Source organism: Carettochelys insculpta, chromosome 9, assembly GCF_033958435.1.
Source record: "Carettochelys insculpta isolate YL-2023 chromosome 9, ASM3395843v1, whole genome shotgun sequence".
Classification (NCBI taxonomy): domain Eukaryota; kingdom Metazoa; phylum Chordata; order Testudines; family Carettochelyidae; genus Carettochelys; species Carettochelys insculpta.
This window is the reverse complement of record NC_134145.1, coordinates 63,565,911-63,587,121: the sequence shown is the minus strand read 5'-3', so window position 1 is coordinate 63,587,121 and position 21,211 is coordinate 63,565,911. Positions and strand designations below refer to the sequence as shown.

Genomic DNA, 21,211 nt, shown 5'->3' with positions numbered 1-21,211 from the left:
ATCACTAACACACAACTGAAATGGAGCAGGCGCCAAGTGATGGCCTAGTGGAAATCAATACGCTAATCCCTAACCAGCGACTTTTCCAGGGTGTATTTTTCTCACAGGTGAAAGCTATTCAGCTCACTCCTTTTGGTGTTTCATTGCTGGGTTTACTGCCTCGGATTCCAAAATTTGTAGCTTTGTAAAGAACCACTTCTAAGCCTCTGCATTTGTGCTGGGTTACATCAAACTATTCCTTTGTCGAAGTACATCATCTTGCATTGCTTAGGGCTTACTGAAAACACCAGATAATGGGTGTGCAGTTTACAAACGAGGAAACTCATACACCTTCTCTATACTCAATGCAAAACGTAAGCTCAAGTTTATGCAAAATGCATAGTTGGGCGATTCAGTAAATTGAATCCAAATATTGTACTTCCAAATCCTTGGGTTCAAGTTTGTACAGTAAGATAGAGACCTGGGTTTCAATTTTGGTTTTGGTCTCAGTGAAATTAGTTTGGTTGTCTTGTGCTGCAGCCCATTTATATCCACTAAAGCACGACATAGCTTTATTCCCTAGTGCAGGGAGTCCCTCTGCTTACACAAGCCACTGAACAGAGGCAACTCCACATCTGGCAGCATCCCAGAGGTGTACACCTGAATGCTGGGATCTGTAGCTTCTGATTTAGATGACGGTGTACACGACGGACAGAGGACCAGGCTTGGAAGGGTTAGATTTTTAATAAGGAGACACTGGTTAATGTTGATATCCCCAGACACACACACAAAGGGGGAAAAAAATTATTCCCCTCAATAATAATGTAAATTTATCCATGAGCCAAATAAGGAAAATGCTGCTTGAGAGCTTCAGTGCTTGAGTAAAAGATATTTACTTTCTACTTGCCAACATACCACGTTGACATTTTTGTTTTAACTTTTGGAATCTCAGCATCTGCTGTCTTCAGATTACTACCCTCTGACCCTGTGTATAGTTTTTCCACGCTTTTGAAAATGTAAATACACAAAAGGCTTTAAAATAAAGATTAAATAATCCCTCAACACTGTAAAAATAATATAATAATTTCTTGCAGAACCTCGCAATCCTAGAGGGAATTTCAGTAGGGGTGGTATAACCTGCACTGTGGATGTGATCCCAGGCTCATTGTTACACCAGAACAGAGGAGAGAGACAGGATTACTCCTGGTAAATGAAGCCGGCTGTGCCCATTGGAGCATCTTTCTTAGGGTCACCTCCCTAAAATGGACTAAGTCAGCTGAAAAATAAAGTTTTGAGGAAACAGTGGGGTTCGGCCTGTAAAAATCCCTGCTTCCTGAGTCTGAAATGTGAGCAAAGGTTACGCAAGCCTTCACTGCACCAGGCCCTTAAAATTACAATGATCTATAGGCTACAAGCAGCAGCAGGGGGAGCTGTAATCTCCTGCTGAACTCATTCAGATCAAAAGAAAATGAGAGAAAAACAAACCCAAAGGGTCCGTGTGCTGTGCTAGCTGCCATGTGATGAGTGAATATGTGACTAAGCCCAATTAAATGTGTAGCCTGAAGCCAAGAGATGATACGGGTAGAGACTGCATAGCCCTCCATTTTTCTGCTTCCATCAGACTTGCTCCTATTTTGGGACCGGATTTGCTGTCTTAGCTGCTCACCAGGTACAAAAGGCTGATTTCTGGGCAAGTTCAGAATCACAGTCCTTTTCCATTAAAAAAAAAAAATCTCATTTAGACAGTAGTTCCTACTTGGTTGTTGCCTCAAATCTTTTCACCAAATTTTCAACTTTTGGGGCAGATCCCCAGAACCTGGTCCCTTTTAGCTAGTAGTTAACTGGGTCTATTTTTGGAAAGGGAAATGTGTTTGTAAAAAGTTAGTGCTACACATGAGGACACAAGCACACGGAAAGAATGAGGACTTGTAACTACAATACAAGAAGCAGAACAAAGAATTTACCAATGAAATCCTATTTAATAACTGCCTGATGTTGTTGGAATGACTTCTCCTTTGAAGAGTTCCATGGGGTTTTATATGAGGGCTAACTTCTGCTTCCGCCCAAAAATTCACAAACAAAAACGGGTTTCTTTTTTTCTTAACCTAAACAGCACACTCCACTTTTTTTCAGTTTTAAGCGAGCTCCGAATAGTTTTAGCTTGACAAATGCCGAGCAAAAGTCACTAAAGAAAGCAAGTCTAGACTTAAAACTCGATCAAAACCATATGGGAACTCTTCAAGCATCTCCCTTTACCGAGCTGCTATCATTCTAGAGACATAGTCCACAAAATATGCTTTCAGTGAAGCACGGCTGTAATTATAGTGGGAGGCCCTGCTTTAAAAATCACTGCTGGCCTGAGAAGAAAAGCCAGCCTCGTTCTAAATAAAAGGCTTTCATTTCCACTTACATCCACGTGCGTCCATGACCGTCACAGAGCACTTACAAAAGTGGGGGCATTTTATGATACATTCCTATAGCTCTGGAAGTGCAAACAGCTTTTCATTTACCCTTTTTTTTTTTTTTTTTTTTAAATAAAATTGGCAAGCATTTGTTATATTCCCGGCCTCTTGGGCTCATGCTACCCTGAGATTGGAAACTGTGTTTGCACCTTCTTGGAAAGAAAATATTGAAACAGTTCTTCAGCCAGGTTTCACTGTTCATGTGGCTTCGCGTCTCCTTGTGGACGAGGGTTATTTAAAACTGGAAAGCAGAAAGACGTTAGCTGGATGATTTGTTTTCTTGAGGTGATAAGGAAAAGTCAATTCTTCTCCAAGTCACTAGCTGCAAGTCTGCGCGGGGGACCTGAAACCCATTTGCCCAGGCTTGTCCCAGTTGAGGGACAGTCCTAGCATCTCAGCTGGTTTTATTGAAAAGATTTTTCTCCCTTGGATGGCTCTACAGCCAGAGATTCCCCACCTGCCTCCTCATTTCCCAGTTCACATCAGATGTTCCCACCTGGCCCCTGCCAAAGCTGCAGAAAAGAACAACTGCAACTGCAGTAGCTCTGGGCTTGCAGGTGGAGAAGATGAACTTTGGGGGGCAGCTGGGAAGAAAGAAGAGACTTGGGGCTGGAGGAAAAGAGTACCAGGACCTAAAAAGATGGACAGAGGATGACAAAGGAGAATGCAGATGAAAGGCGCCAGCCATAGGGCAGGCCTGGAAGCTCGGGGGGCGGGGGGAAGTGGGGGGAAGAGAAAACCAGGCAGAGGAAAGCAGAGACCACAGAGGGGGGTGGAAATCACCACACGAGGCTCAAGTGGGCATATGGATGGATACATGGTTTTGGGCTACACTGTCCCTAATCCCAGTATGATCACTCACTCAGGGGAGTAAGGATTCCCCACTGCATTGCACAGCCACATGAGGTGGGACTGGCTGGCACCAGGTATGTGCTGCCAGGACCGATCGTGTGGGCACATGAGATCCTCTATTGCTAGGAACAAAATGTGGTTCCCAGTTCTCACCCCTCGCTCTCCCCCCCCTGAAGCCAATTAAATGCTCACCAATGCCAGAGTTAATGCTGACACAGGGTTTCATCAAGTCTGACCTCCTAGATTACACATTTCACCCAGACGGTCCTGCACTGAGCCCAGTAATTTAAATCAGGCTACTGTCTTTCAGCCCTCAGAAGACTAAGATGTTGTGTGCCACAGGCAGAGAACAGGAGAGACCCAAGAACTACCTATGTTTGAGGCCCCTGCACTAACAGCAAATTAGTTAGGTGAGATATTGAATTGTTTAAGTCATTTTAATTGGCACTCTAGGAGATTAGCAAGAGGACAGAAGGCTTCCCATTGTGTCAGTCTGTCTGCGGACTCAAGAAGGCAACACTGCATTGTTTCCACTTGATTCTCCTCCAGATGGTTTTCCTTGGAGCCACAAAAGCTAGAAATGCACTACTCTTAAAAAAATGAAACATTCTGCATAAGGGGCCCACACACCCATGCAGAGGACTGGATCCAGCCACGGCCTATGTTTGACACCTCTGTTCCAGGCACAGGCCTTCTTGACAAGTGTCATGCGACTAAGTACAGAAGACAAAACACACCTTTGGCTTCCCGTCTGCATTTCTGGCAAACTGTATTCACTATTGTTTGCCTTCACTTTCTTTTCTCAAGTTGAGGGTTGCTAAAAATAAAAACCCATTTCCTTTTACTAATCAGTACATTTTTTTAAAAAAGCTAACAAGGCAAAAAGGCTCTTGCAGAAAATGCACAATATAAACCGATTGAATCACCCTCACAGTTACTGTCAGCTGACAGGAGCCTGGGAGGTCACAGCAGTATTTGAGGGCAACTCTCCAATTAGTATCCTTAGTCCCTTTCTTATCCCCATGTCTGCATGTTTTTCTCTTGGTCTTTCTTCCCCAGCTACTTTCCCTTCCCACCATTTCTCTCCCCTCAACTCCCTCCCCCCAGAGTCTCACCAGGCCTGTTTACAGTAGAGGAATTTTCTAACCCGTTTTAAAACTGGTTCAGCTCAGCCGGTTTGCAAGCCCGTTAGAGCAACGGTGTACAGTAGTAGACTCAGTGCCTGGCAGCCTGCCCTGCTTTTACTGAATCTCAAATGGGCCTTGCAACTGGTTCATTAAAGTGGATCTGCACTATGCCTTGAGCTGGTTTTGCAGGACCAGTGTTAAAACCAGTTGGAAAAGTGAAGGGAGCAGCAAAGTGGGTGGGCAGGAAGGAAGATGGTTTACATGGAGTGGGGACAGACTCACAGCTCCCTTGCCCTCAGAGGTCGGAGAAGCTAAGTGGAGGTCTTTCTCTGAGAAGCCAGTGCTGCAGACTGCATTACTGTGGGGGCACCTCTGAAATACAACCTGGAAAACGCTTGAAATATGAATGGGAAATGCTAAATCCATAGGAAGGAGCTCACTACCCACTAAAGGCTCAAATCTAAAACCAGATAAGGAATACTCATGATTTTGGAATACCTGGGCCTGCGTTGCTGGAGTTATGCTGGAGTACGGAAAAGTCTGAATACAGAGTTATAGGGACTTGGCAGGCGGCTGCATTACACAGTCATATAGGATTGTGATGTGGAAGCGAAGCTAAAACTCAGTCATGCTTCAGCTTCCTTTTTTCCCTCTAAAACCCAGGAAATCCCCATTTTAAGAGACCCTTCCATTCATGTAATATTCAAATTAACTTGCCCCCAGGCGCCTATGGGCCATATTCTGGATGGCCGACGATGCTTTTAAGTCAATACCTGGCCCTGGGAGAGCACTTTGTGCTCTGTGCCTTGTGCGTTCAGGCCGAGTCCAATTTGGCATGCCAGATCTTTGAGGCAGCGTTTGTACAGAACTGAGCACACACCAAAACTGCTCAGCTAAAAATAACAGCCACTTTATTATTATTTTCTATTTCAGAGGCCAGTAAAAGAACATTAATAAAGTTGAAAGCACTCACCATTAGGAAATGCCAGAATGAAGGTTATCTGTCTATTCAGTCCCTTTGTACATAGACACCGTGATACAGTTTTAATCATACGCTCACATACTATTTTTTCCGCAGGACCCTGGCCTTTGTCAGCGCACAGGATAACACTTGCCAAAACCCCCTCAGCCTTCGGCAGACATTCAGCATGGAAAATTTCAGCCTGAACAGTCAACGTCTGGCAAAGTTAAAAGTGACTGGAAACAGAGAGTCCTATGGTGGGAAGTGTCAGACAGCCTTAACTATCGGTGGGGTTACCAGCTCAGCCTAGAATTAGAGATCTCCTTGTACATGGCGCACAAATATGAAGTTAAGAACTAGGGCCAGACTTTAAAGCGCTTGAGGCCCTCACTCCTGTTGCTTTCTCGGTGAATGACGAGATACGAGAGGTGATCTAGTGATACAGGGCTGAGGAGGAGGCAGGAGCACGTTCTCCTATGGACTAGTTCCACACACAGGCACACTATATTTTGCCACCTGACTGGCTGCTATCAAAAGCCAAGGCAGAAGTCAGTTGTAAGGAAGGCGTGGAAGGAAGAGGCGATGGGGCACTGCTTTCCTTTGGGGGCGCAAGGGCTATGCAGAAGGGCCACCATGGGAGAGAGTCAGTAACGCGGATAGACTGGAACGTAAGGCCCTGCCCCTGCAAACCCTTCATGCCCAGGACTGCCACTGAGTGCTCTGGGAGCTGAGCGCCAGGACGCAAGGCTGCACCCTAGCAGGGCTGAGCACGAAAGCTGAGCAGGACCAGGGTGCTATACACACTGTAAAGTCCTGTCAGTGGACATCGCATCTCCCTCTGAGATGTGCGCGCAACCAGGTCCTGAGCGTCCACACTACTGGGGCAGATCCCAGTAGCAAATGCATGACGACCCCCGAGCCTCCCGTGGGCAGAAGCTCTCTGCTCCCTCTCCAGCAGCAGCTGTGCTGCCTGCAGAGCAGGAGAAATGGGAAGGGACAGTCAGCGTGATCACGGGTCCACCTGCCAGTTCCAGCCAGTCCCATGTCCAGGAAAAACACATTCCCAATTCCTTCGCTTTCTCTATGGCAACAGTGAGATTCCCACTCAGCAGAACAGCTACCACGCAGAGTAACGGCACTAGGACGGGAGTGGGTGTTCGCTCCAGAGCCAGATATCTAAACCGGGAAACAAACGTACATTCTGGTAGTGTACAGCGGCACTAGTGCAAGCTTAAGGTCATCTTACTGAAGCGAGTGCCCAGCTGCAGTTCCTTTTAAAATACTGCTGCAGCCTTTTCAGAGCAGAGAGAGGGGGAATAATCTGATTGCTGGCAGCAGAGGGTATTTCGCAAATCAGAGATACTTTGACATCAGGCCAGTAACAAAGGCCGGGGCCTTTGCTCACAAGCTTTGGTGCTGGGAGGGATCCACCCATCTCAAGTGGGATTAATTAAAAGAGGCATGCATCATGCAAACAGTTTCTTTTTCCTCACAGGAACACTCAGGCCACATAACCCAAACCAGCTTGAGAATCAGGGAAAAATAAGGAAGAAAATTATTTCCCCCTCTACCCTGCCTCTTTCCCCCTCTGCTAAATAAGGAGCAATTAGAAAACCGCAGAAAGCTCATGGTTTCTGTAAGTTTGCAGCTGCTTTGATTAAACACTAATAACATGGAATAAAATCAGATTTTTTTTAAAAAGGCAAGGGTCACATCTTGTTAATGAGGTGATAAATTCTCCAGTCAAAACGTATGCACAGCCATACGCTGAACAGTGTGTCTTGAATCTTTCCCTTTAAAACAAATTTTGGTTATTGCCTTTTCATGCCGAAAGCTCAGCAGGAAACAGTCAAATGATCGTGTTGTCTTGTTATAAGTTTCTGCTCCTCAGTAAAGGGGGCGGGTGAGCTGAGGGGAGGTTTCTCTGGAGAGCCAAGAAGAACTTAAAAAAAAAATGTATCTTTCCTCTCAGGAAGCTAAGCTACTTTCCTGGATATGATGGATCCTGACACTTTCAGGAATGACCAGAGAAAATGGTGGTAAAATGGACAGACTGGAGAGAAAAAATACATAAAGAAGTCAAAGAGAACACTCAAGTTTCTCAAAGAACTCTTCCCTTAATATGTCAAACGCCTCTTCTGAGTCCATTTACTACAATCCTGCTCAGGCCTTTATTAAAAACAGCCCATGCGCAGCAGAAATTCCAAGTCCAAAACTGCACTTTTAATGGGCACAGGAGTCAGATATATTGTCCCTCTCAGGTGACTTCCCCCCCCACAGCCCCTTCGCAGAAATTTCCTCCTGTTAAGTTTAGTCAGCAGGACCAACTTGATGTTTCAGCACAATTGTGAACTCCAGCTACATTCTTAAGCATAGCATATGGGTTTTACCCCTAAGACGGCTTGCAGCTCTAGAGACAGTAAACCATGACTCAGTCCAGACGAAGTACTGCAGATTATATTTATTAACACAAATGCTATGAAGTCTTCCATACAGTTATACGTACAGGGAAGGTATTTAAACAACACTGACCTCCCCATTCACCAGCACGTATTTCCCATGCTAGCAAATGCATCCAGAAACTGATGGCCTATTGAAATGAGACCTAATCACACTTCTGAGGGGCAAGGGCTCTACCCAGCCTCTCTGTTTAGTAGCCAGGGCAGCGTTTCAGCCATTTTAGGAAAGCAGCAGCCATGCAAATCACAGCAAGGCAGGAAAGAGTAGACATGCTCATTCCCAAGGACAGGCAAGCACCATATGCTGGACATCTATGGTTCCCGCCCAGTAGCACAACTGACAAAATACTGGATTTGGACTCCACACTTGATGTGTGTCTACACCTCTCTGATGGCTAAATGGAGACCCTGGCAAAGGAGCCACTGGTATCAGTTTGAAACTCTCCAAAGTGGGGAACTCACACAGACTCTGTGGTCTAAGGGTTAACACCCAGGGAAGCATGTTTGCGTTTGTCCTCAGGGGTCATCAGGAACACAGCTACGGATGGGGAATGTTCCACAGGATACTGGGATGACACTATGCATTTCATGTACAGCCACTAGCACATTGCCCTTTTCTTGGTAAAAAACACAAAAATAGGTCTGATTTGTCTTTTTTTCTTGGATGGGACAATCAGACTATCCAGACTTACTGCTACTGACACACATAAGTGGCCTGGCAGTTTCAAGTGAGAGCATTTAATTAGCTCAAACCCCAAGCGAGGGGATTTTTTTTTTTTAAAACTATCTGCTGTTATTTTAAAAAATTGAAAACTCATGCAAGTTCGTTTTACCTTTCTACGTCTACTCATCTTACATTGTAACTGAGAGGCAGCTGTGTTAGTCTGTACTCTAACAAAACAAACCAGCAATCACACAGCACTTTAAAGACTAACAAAATAAATACACTATTTTATCAGTCTTCAAAGTGCTATATGACTGCTGGTTTGTCATCTTCCATTGTCATTCATTTTTTATAAGATTTTAAAACGAGTCAGCCATGTCTTAGGAAAGGGCCATTCTGCCAGCACATCTCAGAGTGAAGACAATTGGAACCCTTTAATAATTGCCTTTTATACTCAAGAACGATGAAGGACTTAGTAAAATTGTAATGTCTAATTGGTGTCAAATTCAGATTAATAGTAAAAGTGCTATTACAGTAGCTTCCAATGTGTGCTCTCAACATTACACGTCTAGAAAACCATGTGAAAGTGTCTAAATGCTCCAAAATAAAAGGAAACATGCAGGGAAGATAAATCTCCTGTCCCTTAGCTTACTATTTTGTGCCATGTGCCATTATTTAAGATACATACTGCAATGTCAAGTGCATTGTGCTCAGCTGTGGAAAGATTTTGAACTGCCTTTGTGTTTGTCGGTTAAGTCAGAGTTCTAGCACTGTCTTTAAATGGCGCTCTTTCTCCCGGAGATGAATCAACATCCCCACTGAAGGCAAATGCATTTTGTGATCCAAGCAGAATGGACAAGGTGAACCACTCCATTCCCTTCTCTGTGACCAGAGGTCCAATCCTGGTGTTTAAGCTAGGTCTCCGTTTCACAGTTTTCAGCTATACCTGCCACGAGCCACAACTTCAGCCAGACAACTCAGCATTTCTTTGAACCAATTCATTGGGCACGGGTCTTTAATCTGAGGTGAAAAGTTTCTAATTGCTAAGAAATGAGCTTTGGGATCAGAATAGACTTTTCACACCCTGTCTTTAGTAAAGGACTGCTCTGTTTGCTTCATTTTAGCCATAAGAAAATTGTTTCTTTTTTTGCCCAATATGAAATATGTCCGTCTGTTATTCTATCAGAAGAGAACCATACCCAGCATCAAGATTTGTTCAACGTCTTACCTTGGAACACTGGGAGGAGCCCTCGTGGGCCGAGATGGAATCTGAGGAGGCATGCCAAGGCCTTCACTGCTGCTAGGAAATGACGGTAATGGTCCTGGACGGAATGGGACTGGTGGAGCCCCAGACAGAGGGCCTGGTGACGGGATTGCTGGAGCAGGTCCTCGGCCCGATAAAGGTCTGGTTGGGGGATTATTTAAGGTAGGCCTTTTCTGAGCTGAAGGACTTGGAGGGGGTGACCTAGTGAACAGAGTTTAATGAAAAGTCAACAGGTTATTTAAAAATCACAAGCCAGTTACTTTCTGATATCTGTAATAATTTGCTCAACATTTTTCTCTGCTCTCATATTGTCTTGGTCCTGACGAGTATATTTTAGGCAATCCAACATCTCATAAAGCAAGTACCATAGATCTTACACAGAGATTTCTCTCATTTTCCTTTGCTCTGGCTGGCCCTCTCCATTTCAAAGAGCTGCTCAGAGATGCTGCCAAATCCCAAAATAATGTGTACTCCTCCCCACCAACTTCTACAAAACCCAACCCTTCACTCGCACACCATCCCTAGAAAGCAGGCATTATTAAGGTGAGAATGAGAAGTGCAATCACAAAGCTGAATATAATGTGTTTAGTATTCTCAGTATACCACCACTGATTTGTGTTGAAGGCCACTCTCTTTTTAAAGGTGTCTGAGGTAAGGAACAATGAAATTTTACAGTAGCTTCAAAGAACCAAAAAGTGGGCATAAAAAATTTATAGGGAAGTGGACTTTCCTGAGATTAGGAAGGGAAGACAAACATTTTTAAAGAAGCTCGGCTGCTGTAGGCTGGGAACGTGAAGGATCATATTGTTTGAGATTAACTGAGTCACAAATGGTGTACTAGGAAAAAATATTACAAAACACCTTTCTTGATACATATACCTGTTTAGCCACGTACTATGAACGCATGGAAGAACTTGTAAAAAACCCAGACTACATAAAGGCTGGATATCTTTTGGTGCAGGAGACAGATATTACAGTAGCTCCATGGGAGACAATTCTAAATTATGACTCCTAAAGCCGCTGTAGAAGACCAGAATCTGCTGCACAAGAGGTTTATAAGCATGTTTTTCTCCATGCCCCGGCTAGAACAAAACAGGACAAGAATATTTGGCATGAAGGCTCGGAGCAGGACCTTTCACTAGGCAAAGATGAATGCTGAGTATATGGCTGTTTCAGTTCAGCTCACATGCTTCCTTCCTCATCTGCATGTGCCTCAGCCTTCAGTAAGAGTTTCCTGAGTCTGAAGAGTTTCATTTAAGACCTGGAGGAAAGCTTACCAGACAGGGTCACACTGAAGATATGGCTCTTTCATTTAAGTTCCACTGCAAAGCTGATCTGAAGAGCCTTACCTGTGGGACTGATGTAGCCACGAATCATCAACTGGAGGAGGGGCCGGAACAGATACTGTGCTAGTGTTAATATCGCCGATGATTGCCAGGGCTTCTTTTAGGGCTTGGTACATTCGGAGTCCCTCATCTCGCCTCTGAGCCTGTTCGGCTGACTCCTCCATCAAGGTGTTTTGGTCCTCAGAGGAATACAAGTGAGCAAGGAGCTCTGCATTTATGAATTCTTTTACCTAGAAAATTAGACACAAAAGACCCCTGCTTCTGGGCTGCAGAAAACAGCAGAGATCTTCAAAACAATGGACTGGAATACTGGCACTTTAAGAAGAACACAGTAGACCCACAGAGAAGACGACAGCTCATGAGAAGCTGTCAGAGAGACAGCACTGGGAGCTGAAGTCCACGTTCAAGCATGTAAGCTTAGAAGCCAGGGTGGCATGCTACCCTACCAGATGCTGCTTCTCACCTCTTGGGGATAATGCAATCTCACTACTCAATTCTCAACCTCTCTGGACAGAGCACCCACAAAAAGTGGTGACAGTGGCTTTGGTAGTTCATGCCAGTCTCTCACCACTGGGCCTGAGGAAGAGGGGAGCCCATGCAAGATCACATGTACTAGCTAAACAAAGGTCACATTCTGAGGCCACAGGGATGCTGGACATTAGGAAGGGTAGCTGAGCTTGTGAGAAGGAGAAAACATCTAGAATTCTGCTTGATACACCCAGTAAAATACCTTGAGATCTAGAGAAGAAAAATGCTCTGCAAGTATTGCTGGTCCAAGAATACCCCGTGCACATCACAGCAAGGTAACATCCTGGTGTTAATACTGGACAATGCATTGCAGGGGTCTTTGTCTGTCTTCCTTGGAGGCATACAGCCTAAGTCATTCTTACACACCAGTACTGATCTAAGAGGTCTCCTGCACTTTTTAACTCTTTTCACACAGGCTGTTGAAGAGCTGTCAGGTACTGAGAGCATTTCTGGCCCAATTCTAAACAGCTAGAGGTTAAGGGCAGCACATCCCCAATCCCATAAACCATCCAGCTCCCTGGGAATGGAATGTTTAAAGCATTATAAAATGTCCTTCAGAATTATATTCTTAATACTATTTTCACCTATTGCACATCGACTTTTATCTCCGACAGCTTTGTATGACCCCAAATGCCCCCATACACCCCCCCCCGCCTTATAAACGGAAGATACATTTCCCAATATAATCTAATTTAATATACTGATTCCCTACTGTGCCTGCTCTGATTATAGGAACCTGGGTCACATTAAGTCAGATACAGATCTAGATGTATTGAAATGATTCTGCGGCAAATAGAGTCAGAGACCACTTGCTGACCCATTTAATCCTTGCACTGGAGGATTTTTTTTTTTTAAATAAAACTCTTCTATTTTTCACTCTGTAAAGCTTATTTGAGCTTGAGACACTAACAGTAAAACAGTCCTGGACAACCGTTCATAAGCACAAGCTCCGTTTGCAGCGGCATTTCCATTAGTTTGAATTGTTTTAAAAACTAATCAGAATTTGCATGCACAGATGAGGCCTAAGCCTGCGGTCAAGTTGAACTGGTGTCTTCCCAAGCCTTCTAATGGTGAAAAGTCGGGTGGCCTTCCAGAAAAACAGGCACACGGGTCGCTGGCAGTGCCTGTTGTTTCCTGTTCATGTTCAAGAGGTGGTGCATGAATTCTTACCAACGCCTGCAAATTTCTGCAATTCTCATGCTGTTTTTCAGTGGATAGTACTGGTCAAACACCAGAACACAATTTTCGTGGCTATTGCCAGACGCTTCACATTAAAATCAGATATCTCAGTTAAACAGCATCAAATTATACTTGATGAAATGACAGTTCAAATGACATCAGTTGAAATAAATCCTGAAATGAGATTATGGGCAGAGCTGACTGTAAAGGAACTGTTAAACCACAAATATCTGTTTGAACAACATCAGCCTGGAACTATGATCATGGTAAGTCTCTGCCTACTGCTAGTGCTCAGCAGACATCCATGCATGCTTGCGAATCCCCAGTGTGAATTCAGCTCTGCTAGCTGACCTCCCCACCTTGAGCTTCTGACTGCAGACCAGCTCTCTAGAGGTGGAGATGGGTTCTCTATATCTGGCACTTTCTCTAGGCTTGGGGAAAGCAATATCTTAATTCTTCTGGGAAATACACACAACATGAAACTGACTGCTTAAGATATGCCCCCAAATCAAGCTCACAATTGCACTGTTCAGAATCTCACCAGGCATTGTAATGCCCAATGCTCCACAATCTGTCTCACCACAGATCTTACAGGGAGACAAGAATTCTGAGTGGGGTTTTGTACATGGGCACATGAGGTATAGCACAAGGAAACCCAGAGAGGAGCCTGAAGTGCTGATCTCTCAGGCTACTTCTACACAAGGAGATAAATTCAAGTTTATTAATATCGATTTTGTAACACTGGATTTTGTAAATTGGAATTTGACCATCCTCACCTCCCCACGTGCTCCTCACAAAGTCAACTTATTGCTGCCACACACTAACAGCAAACATTGACTGTTGTACCAGTGCGTTGTGGGAACCTATCCCACAGTTCCCTCACCCCGTTGCATTCTGGGTATGTTCACTGGTCTTCGACATCATCTTCCCACATTTCGTTGCCCTCATTCCCCTCCTGTATTAAGCAAGCTTTCATTTTTCCAGTTGGAAGGAAGGAAAAGTAGGACATCAGCAAAGATGGCAAAGTTATCAGACATCTCTTTCTTCTGTAACCGAATTATCAAGGATTTCATAAATCCCTCTCTGTGACCATAAATATCAGCAAGCGTGTCTCTTCTCAACTGGCCATCCACTGAATATCCCCTCTCCCTTGGTTGCATCTGATCCCTGAAAATAACACCAGGACAATGGAAAGGATGAAGGAACAGTGGATACTAAAGATCTGGAAAAGATGAGTTGCTGAGGAAAGGGTTTTTGGATTCCCAATCCACCATACAGCTTCTGTGCAGTCTGCTCTCTCCACTGGCCCTCCACCGTGTGAAGAGGGGCAAAGTTAGAAGAAAGAGGATAGAAAAGGCTGGGAAAAATATCTTTGCCTTCCCTCTTCACGACACAGATGTTGCCAACATGGGGGATGGACGCAAGCCGCACAGAATCTTAGCTGCTGCAGGAGACGTCCCCCTGGTGACAGCAAGCTCCTCAACTTACACTAAGGGTGGGTGGGTGGGTTTGGGGACTGTGGCTGCAGGGCCAGTTGACAAGGTCCTCTGGGTGGCAGCAAGCCCCCGAATCTCTCAGCTGCCCGGAGGAGACTTCCCCCCAGCAGCTGCAAGCCCCTGCATGCACACTGAGGGTGGCGGGGGGAGCAGGGTTGTGTCTGGGGTCTGTGGCTGCAGAGCCAGTGGAAGAGGTCCCCTCGGCAGCAGTAAGCCCCCGAAAATCTTTCCTGCCCTTGGACCCTTCATCACACGCAGGCCAGGACATGGTGCTCCCTGGCAGCATGGTCTGCACTGAGCAGCAGGCACATCCTTTTATAGGGTCAGGGGCTAGCCACGTGATGTGTTTGTGCGTGGGAAAGACGGACTGCGTGGTGCGTGGGGGGACCCTGCATAAACGTAAAGTGCAGAAAAGAAGGTTCTCGGCCTCTCATACAAGCCCGACCCTGACAACGGCCTAGCTGCCATGTGGTGCAGCGGAATGTGCTCACATCAGTGCAGAAGAGGAAAAAAAAAAGTGCTCAGCTTGCAGAGGTAGAGACAGAACCAGAGCTGAACTAATAGCAAAGAAAAAAAAAGTCTCAGCCTCTCACAGAAGCACGACCCCACAAACATGGGCTTCCTGTTACCTAATTCCCACGCACCTGGAGAGCAACAGCCGGGGCAGCGCAGTGAGGGGCAGTGTGGGTTACATACCGGTCACCTCTGGAGGCTAATAAATTCAATTTTAAGACGTGGCGCTTCCACACTGGCCTTTATTTGAATTTTTAACGTTGAACTTGACGCTGCACCCAGCCATTTCCGACGATGTTATGATATCCATATTAGTGCTCCCTAAATTGAGCTAATGGTATTTACAGTGAAGGCAGTCGTGCGGTAATAGCGACCTAACTGACAAATTCAAATTTATCTCATAGTGTAGACACAGCCCCAGGTAGCACTAAAGGAGCAGGCACAGAAATTTCAACTGACAGTGGGAAGGGCTATTGCTACCAGGGGACCTAATGTGTAAGCAGTCATTGCCACAACATTCAGGTTTACGGTAGAGTTAATCCACCAAGGTGAGCCTATCTTTTTCCACCATCACTACCTGCATCCTTCTCCTTCAATACCTCAGCACCAAGAGGTGTCTTAGTGGGGCCCTGCATGGATATAAAATTTGCATTTGCAGCTGAGCTGCCATCTGCAAAAAATGGTCTGTCTCTCTAAAGCAGATTTGCAGGGCTCTACATATTGGGAACATTTCAGCTTTGAATTTGGAACGTGTGTTTTGTTCAGATGTGTTTGCCTCTAATGATAATTCGATGACGGGTTTCTGCAGCAAATTTCCTTTTCCCTTAAACTAACACAGATTCATCCTAATTAGCAGTTGATTTGGAAGGTAACAACATACATCAGACATATACAGACATGCTGTAGGATGGCATTCACTTATTTTCTTTACAGTAAATTTGAATCCAGTACCTCACTCTGAATTGTAAGCACCATTTAAATACCCCACCAACTGGAAAGGAAGTTCTCCAAATAGTCAGGAGGTTGTGACTGCCATGGAAACCACTTCCTTGGGATCAAGTAGTTTCTAGAGTTCTGTGGATAACACTCTGGGGCATTGTAAGTAAACCAGAATAATTAAATGGGGTTTCATTTAATTTCTCTTTTAGTGGACGGGTTGGGATTCTAAAGATCTCCAGACAACACAACCTGCCAGAAAGGTCTCTGTTTCCAAAGCAGATTTCTTACATCCCATTTCTCTGCATGACATTTTGGCTTGCTCAGCCAAAAGTACTAAAGTTATTTTCCCCTCTGGTTAATGGTGTCATTTTTTTTTAAAAGTAACTTCTTCACTGATCTTTTCAACAATTTTCAATTCAAGCCTCATGGAAACAAAAATGAATTAACATTTAACTCTCAAGCCTTTACACTTTCCTTGGAAAAGCTTGGATTCTTCATCATAACTTTACAAGATTGGACTCAGGGTTCCGTTAGCACTGGTGGACTCAGACCCAGGCTGTGTATTGTGACAGAGATTAGTTTAGACCTAGATGGTGTCAAATACATACAGTTTTCTTGTGCCACTGTCACCTGGCATGCTTTAGTTATAAAACCACCACGCAGTTGCAATGAACGAAGCCTTACAGTACTCCACTTCTGAAGCAAAACTTTTCAACTTAAACAATTCCATATGGGGACGTGAATGGCAGAAAATTGAATGTAAACTTTCCAAAAGGAACTCTTCACTAAATTCTACACTTTGAGAAAGCTGGATCAACAAGCCTTCCAAAAGGCTAGTTCTTTCCCCTGAAGTCTACAAAGCAAGGTCCCAGCTGTGCTCTGGAGGGAGCAGAGAATTTCTGTGCATACACATATACTTCCTGAATTCTAGATTTTGTTAGTTGGGGGAAAATGTGGCAGTTCCATTTGTTTTCACTCTCTTTTGTAAAGGCCTCAGTGAATCTTCTCTCCCAAGATTTTAACATGAATCAAAAATTAGCTTCATTATCCTAAGAGAAGTTAAGGGAAGCCCAGTCTTCCTCTCTGTGTGTGAGGACTTTGTGGACTGTATTCAAGCTGCTGTGCCAGCCACCCAAGTCTCAGGTGCAACGTAATTTCCACAGATCTCCGGGGATGCATCAGCCTTGTGAGATAAAAGATGGCTTCAGGCAGTCTCATTTAAAAGTTACATTTTAGATAGATTTGCTTTTTATTGTATTCTATTGATCACAGCTGATTTTTTGTTGGCTTAATATCTCCTAAAGAAGGTCTTATTAGTGACTGAAAGGAAGTGCTGCTTCCAGTAGCGGTTTAACACAAACACAGCAGTAGTGTGTCTCATACAAAGAGTAGCACAGACAGGACCCAATCAGGACTCTTCTGGACCTCAGTGAATGTCTTCTAAATCCTCCAGCAATGGGCTAGCAACACGAATGCAAAGCTACTTTTAAATCAAATTACTAAAAGTTTGGGGGGGGGGGGCTGACAGATACACACATTTCCTCTGAGCCTCTAACTCAACAGTTCTCCAGCTCATTTGATTGGGTCCCCATTTTTGTGTCTGTAGCTGCTTCAGGCCCCTCCAAATAAATATACTGCCACCCAGCTCTGAAGGCAGAGTGGAGAGCAGAAGTGGCTGCTGGCCGGACACCTAGCTCTGAAGGCAGCTCTGTGCCAGCTAAAGCACAGAAAAAAGGGTGGAAATGTGAAACAATATCTGTCAATATCACTTTGCAGTAGACTTAATACCCTATTGCTGTGCTTCTGCTGACAGCCAGAATCTCACCACTGCCCTGTAAGGAACTGGGCAGTGGGAGGAGGAGGACGACAGTGCCTGGGCTGTGGCTGTCCCCTTCTCCCATGTTCTGGGTGTGCACAGACTTTCTGCACGAGCCACAGCCACCCACAGCTGATAGCCAGAGCTTGCAGAAAGAAAACAGAAAAGTGCACACAGCCTCTACATCCCTTGACGCATTCCCACACCTCCCTAGTGAGGCTTGCCGCATAGTTTGAGAACCACTGCTCTGAACAAAATGTCCAAACCACCCTTGAATTTTTTTTCCCCAAGATGATCTGCAAGTGTCAGAAACCCAGAAAAATACTAGTATAGTATGGAATGCTATTCTCCCCCTGCCCGAAAAAACCAAACATGAAACAAGGACGTTCAATGGCTTTGGTTATTTAAGGACTGTGGGTCAGTGCAATACAGATCCACTGCACATCCTTAAGAGCTCTCTTTACACACACACACCTCCTGAAGGACAAGTTTGTCTGGAGAGTGCTTTTAAATGCTAATGTTACTGCCAACTAGGATGAACCAAAACTCAGCCTTACACTAAAAATACTACAGTAATCTACAGTAAGCACCCTCAGCCTGCCAGATGAATTATAATTAGGTGGGTCCCAGATAGGCAGATAACGACAAGGGTTCTTATTGCAGAACACAGTAGTGTTTATACTTCGAACTTTTTGCTGCAGAAGACTGCAGTGTTTGCTTTTCGGAACTATTATTCGTGTTCGCAATGTGTGATATTCTATGCACCTGTCGTCTTTTCTTCACCGTACAACATTGTTGCTCTATTTTAAAAACGATACAGCTCTGTAAGTGTTGAAGATGCAAGCAAACATTTCAAAACAATCGAAAAGGTGAGGCTCCTACTCACATTGTTGATCATAAGGTGCATGATTGTTTTGGGTATCAGATCGCGGATGCACTTATTGATTATAGCCATGTAGGAGTCCACAAGGTTCCGAATGGTCTCCACCTGCCGCTCCAGTTGGGGGTCCATGGAGAAATTGTCCGCTTGGCTGTTCTCCTCGTTTTCAGTCTACACAGAAGCATAATACAACATACACCTGTTTCCATGCTATTTAGCCATTCAAAGCTAGAACAGGAGGTCCAATAAAGCAACATTTACAGATTGGTAACACAGCAACATATTTCTCTGATCAGCATACCTGGAGCTTTAACCATTTGGCATTAAGCTGGTTTACATGAATGCTTAAGCAGCAGGAACTCTGGATTCTTGGCGGTAAGGGGTTAATGCCGTGGTGTTCAACCAGTTCTGAAGTGAACTGACCACGTTATTCTGAAGATATATTTATTATTCAAGCCAACTAGCCACACTCAGTGGGTGAAATAGCCATTTGTGGCTAATGGCTAGCATGTTGGACACCGCAGGGTTAATGGAAGATCCAAAGAGCCCATTTCAAAGGCTATGTTATACTTCCACACAAACACATACTTTTAGATCAAAGACAGTTTCAAAACAATAAAGAACTGAGGAGGTGAACGAAACCCCCAGAAATTCCCTCAACCCACTGCAGCCCTTATAACAGAGAAGGTAACTACCATATTCAGCCTGCCAGTTGTCTCTTGGCTCATTCACGACAGCAGCACTACAAACTCTGATTTTGTAAGTGCTACTCCTGCGGGTAAACTCTAACTGACTCTCAGTTGACACAAATTCACAAACTCAGCCACAGATTCTTTAGAGAAGATGCAACACATCTATCAAAAAATGACTTAGCAATGACATCATCTCCAGTTTCAGTACGTCAAGGCTTTGCACATGAGGCCTTTCCCTCAGCTGGACTCAAACAGCTCCTTTGTATGTGTGAACCAGCAGCTTTTTGTTTACCGCTGAAATTAACTGGAAGCTCATGGTACATACTTCACGTCAGCTTGGACTGTTTAAATAGAAGAAATGACTGTACATTGAGCCTATAGACAAAAAAACAAACCACTTCTTCTGCTTAAATAAGCCAAATGAACTAAATTTCAAGCAGAAATAATGTCTCTTTCCCCACCCCAACAGAAAATATTTCTCTGCAGAAATATCAGAGGGGGTGGCTGTGTTAGTCTGTATCTGCAAGAACAACGAGAAGTCCTGTGGCACCTTACAGACTAGCAAATTTTTTGGAGCATAAGTTTTCGTGGGCAAAGACCCGCTGCATCAGATGCATGTAGTTTCTGCAGAGAGACTGAACAAAGACTATAATCTCATCCCTCTGCAGCTATCACGTAAAAGAAAACAGAAGTTACGTGACCAGTCGTGAACTATGTACTATGGACAAAAGCTAGTAAAGGTCACATAGCGACCTACCAGCCATACTTGTCAGCATCATTAATATAGCGCTAAGATTTTCAGGTCACTAGTAGTTTCAGATGCCAAACCTGAGGCCTGATTTTCAGAAGGTGGTTACTTAGCAGTTCGAGAATCAGCAAAATCAGAGATCAAAAATGCCAAGTGAGGCACCTCCAAAAAGATGCTAAAATTCCTAGTCGCTTTGGGAAATCCTGGTCGCTGCTGTCTTTGCAATGCATTCTCTCACCACCTTGATCCAATCAATATTGAAAAGCAACTGGGAGTAGTTTTAACTTCTTGTAACTGAGCCAAGAAACAAGGGCTAATACACCATTTAAAAATGAAATACTCAAACGCCATTGCCCTTAACAGAACAGATGACAGCAGGTAAGACATTTTTAATTAGACCAAAAGTAATGGGAAAAACAACTAATCTAATGCCTTTAAAATAATTAGCCAAGTTTCCTAAAATTTGGAGAGGGAAAATGGAACTTAAGTACAAGTAACTGAAGAAACACAAGCTGAAGTTGATTTGGATTCTGTAACACCAGTAGAGACACTAACTTGCAAACTGTACTCATTCTGCTAATAAGCTACATATGGTGGAGAGTCACAGAATTCAGATCGATTTTTTTTTTTTTTTTATTTTCCTCCATGGGTTTGGAAAGAAACAAGCAGTAATTTCCCCTTCTAAAATACCCAAGATAAATGGACAAGCATACATCTATGGAAGTTTTCTTTCAGCGAAGTAATTGCAGACATGAAATGTCCTTCCCCAGTCCCCCTCCCCTCGATCTATCTGGAATTTTCTATCACCTCCTGCACACTGCCTTGGTAACAGAGCGTATATCTATGTATTTTTTTCCCATTTAAATTACAGGATTGCAGTAAGATTCTTTGCTGGCTAAGCAGCGAAGTGACAGATGTTTATCATTATCCTCATCAAGGGAATGTAAAATAAAAATAGTAATTTGCCTCTGATGTCTAAGGCAAAGGGTAAAAGTCTGCAAACATTTAACCTTTTATAGTAATAGAGAGGAAGCCGTGCTAGTCTACACACTATCAAAACAAAAAGCAGTCAAGTAGCACTTTAAAGACTAGCAAAACGGTTTATTAGGTGAGCTTTCATGGGACAAGGCTCACCTAATAAACCGTTTCGCTAGTCTTTAAAGTGCTACTTGACTGCTTTTTGTTTTAACCTTTTATGTGTATGTTCGGTGGTGATGTTTACAAAATGTGGACAATACCACAGGAATCAATACCCTTTCTGAAAGGTAACAGATTGGACTTCACACTTCTTTAGCTATGGTTTCTA

The 21,211-nt window shown here is 44.1% G+C and overlaps 1 protein-coding gene across 3 annotated transcripts in view; it reads right to left on the bottom strand.

Annotated features, from left to right (window-relative positions):
• The window catches only part of DNM3 (dynamin 3), a 209,824-nt gene that overhangs the window by 9,835 nt on the left and 178,778 nt on the right, over positions 1 to 21,211 (bottom strand). For all 3 annotated transcript variants that reach the window (XM_075003530.1, XM_075003531.1, XM_075003529.1), the window contains 3 exons: positions 18,472 to 18,636; positions 11,118 to 11,344; positions 9,733 to 9,969 (listed from right to left, as the gene is read on the bottom strand). In XM_075003530.1, the coding sequence (XP_074859631.1) occupies positions 9,733 to 9,969; positions 11,118 to 11,344; positions 18,472 to 18,636 (629 nt within the window). The remainder of the gene's footprint in view (positions 1 to 9,732; positions 9,970 to 11,117; positions 11,345 to 18,471; positions 18,637 to 21,211) is intronic.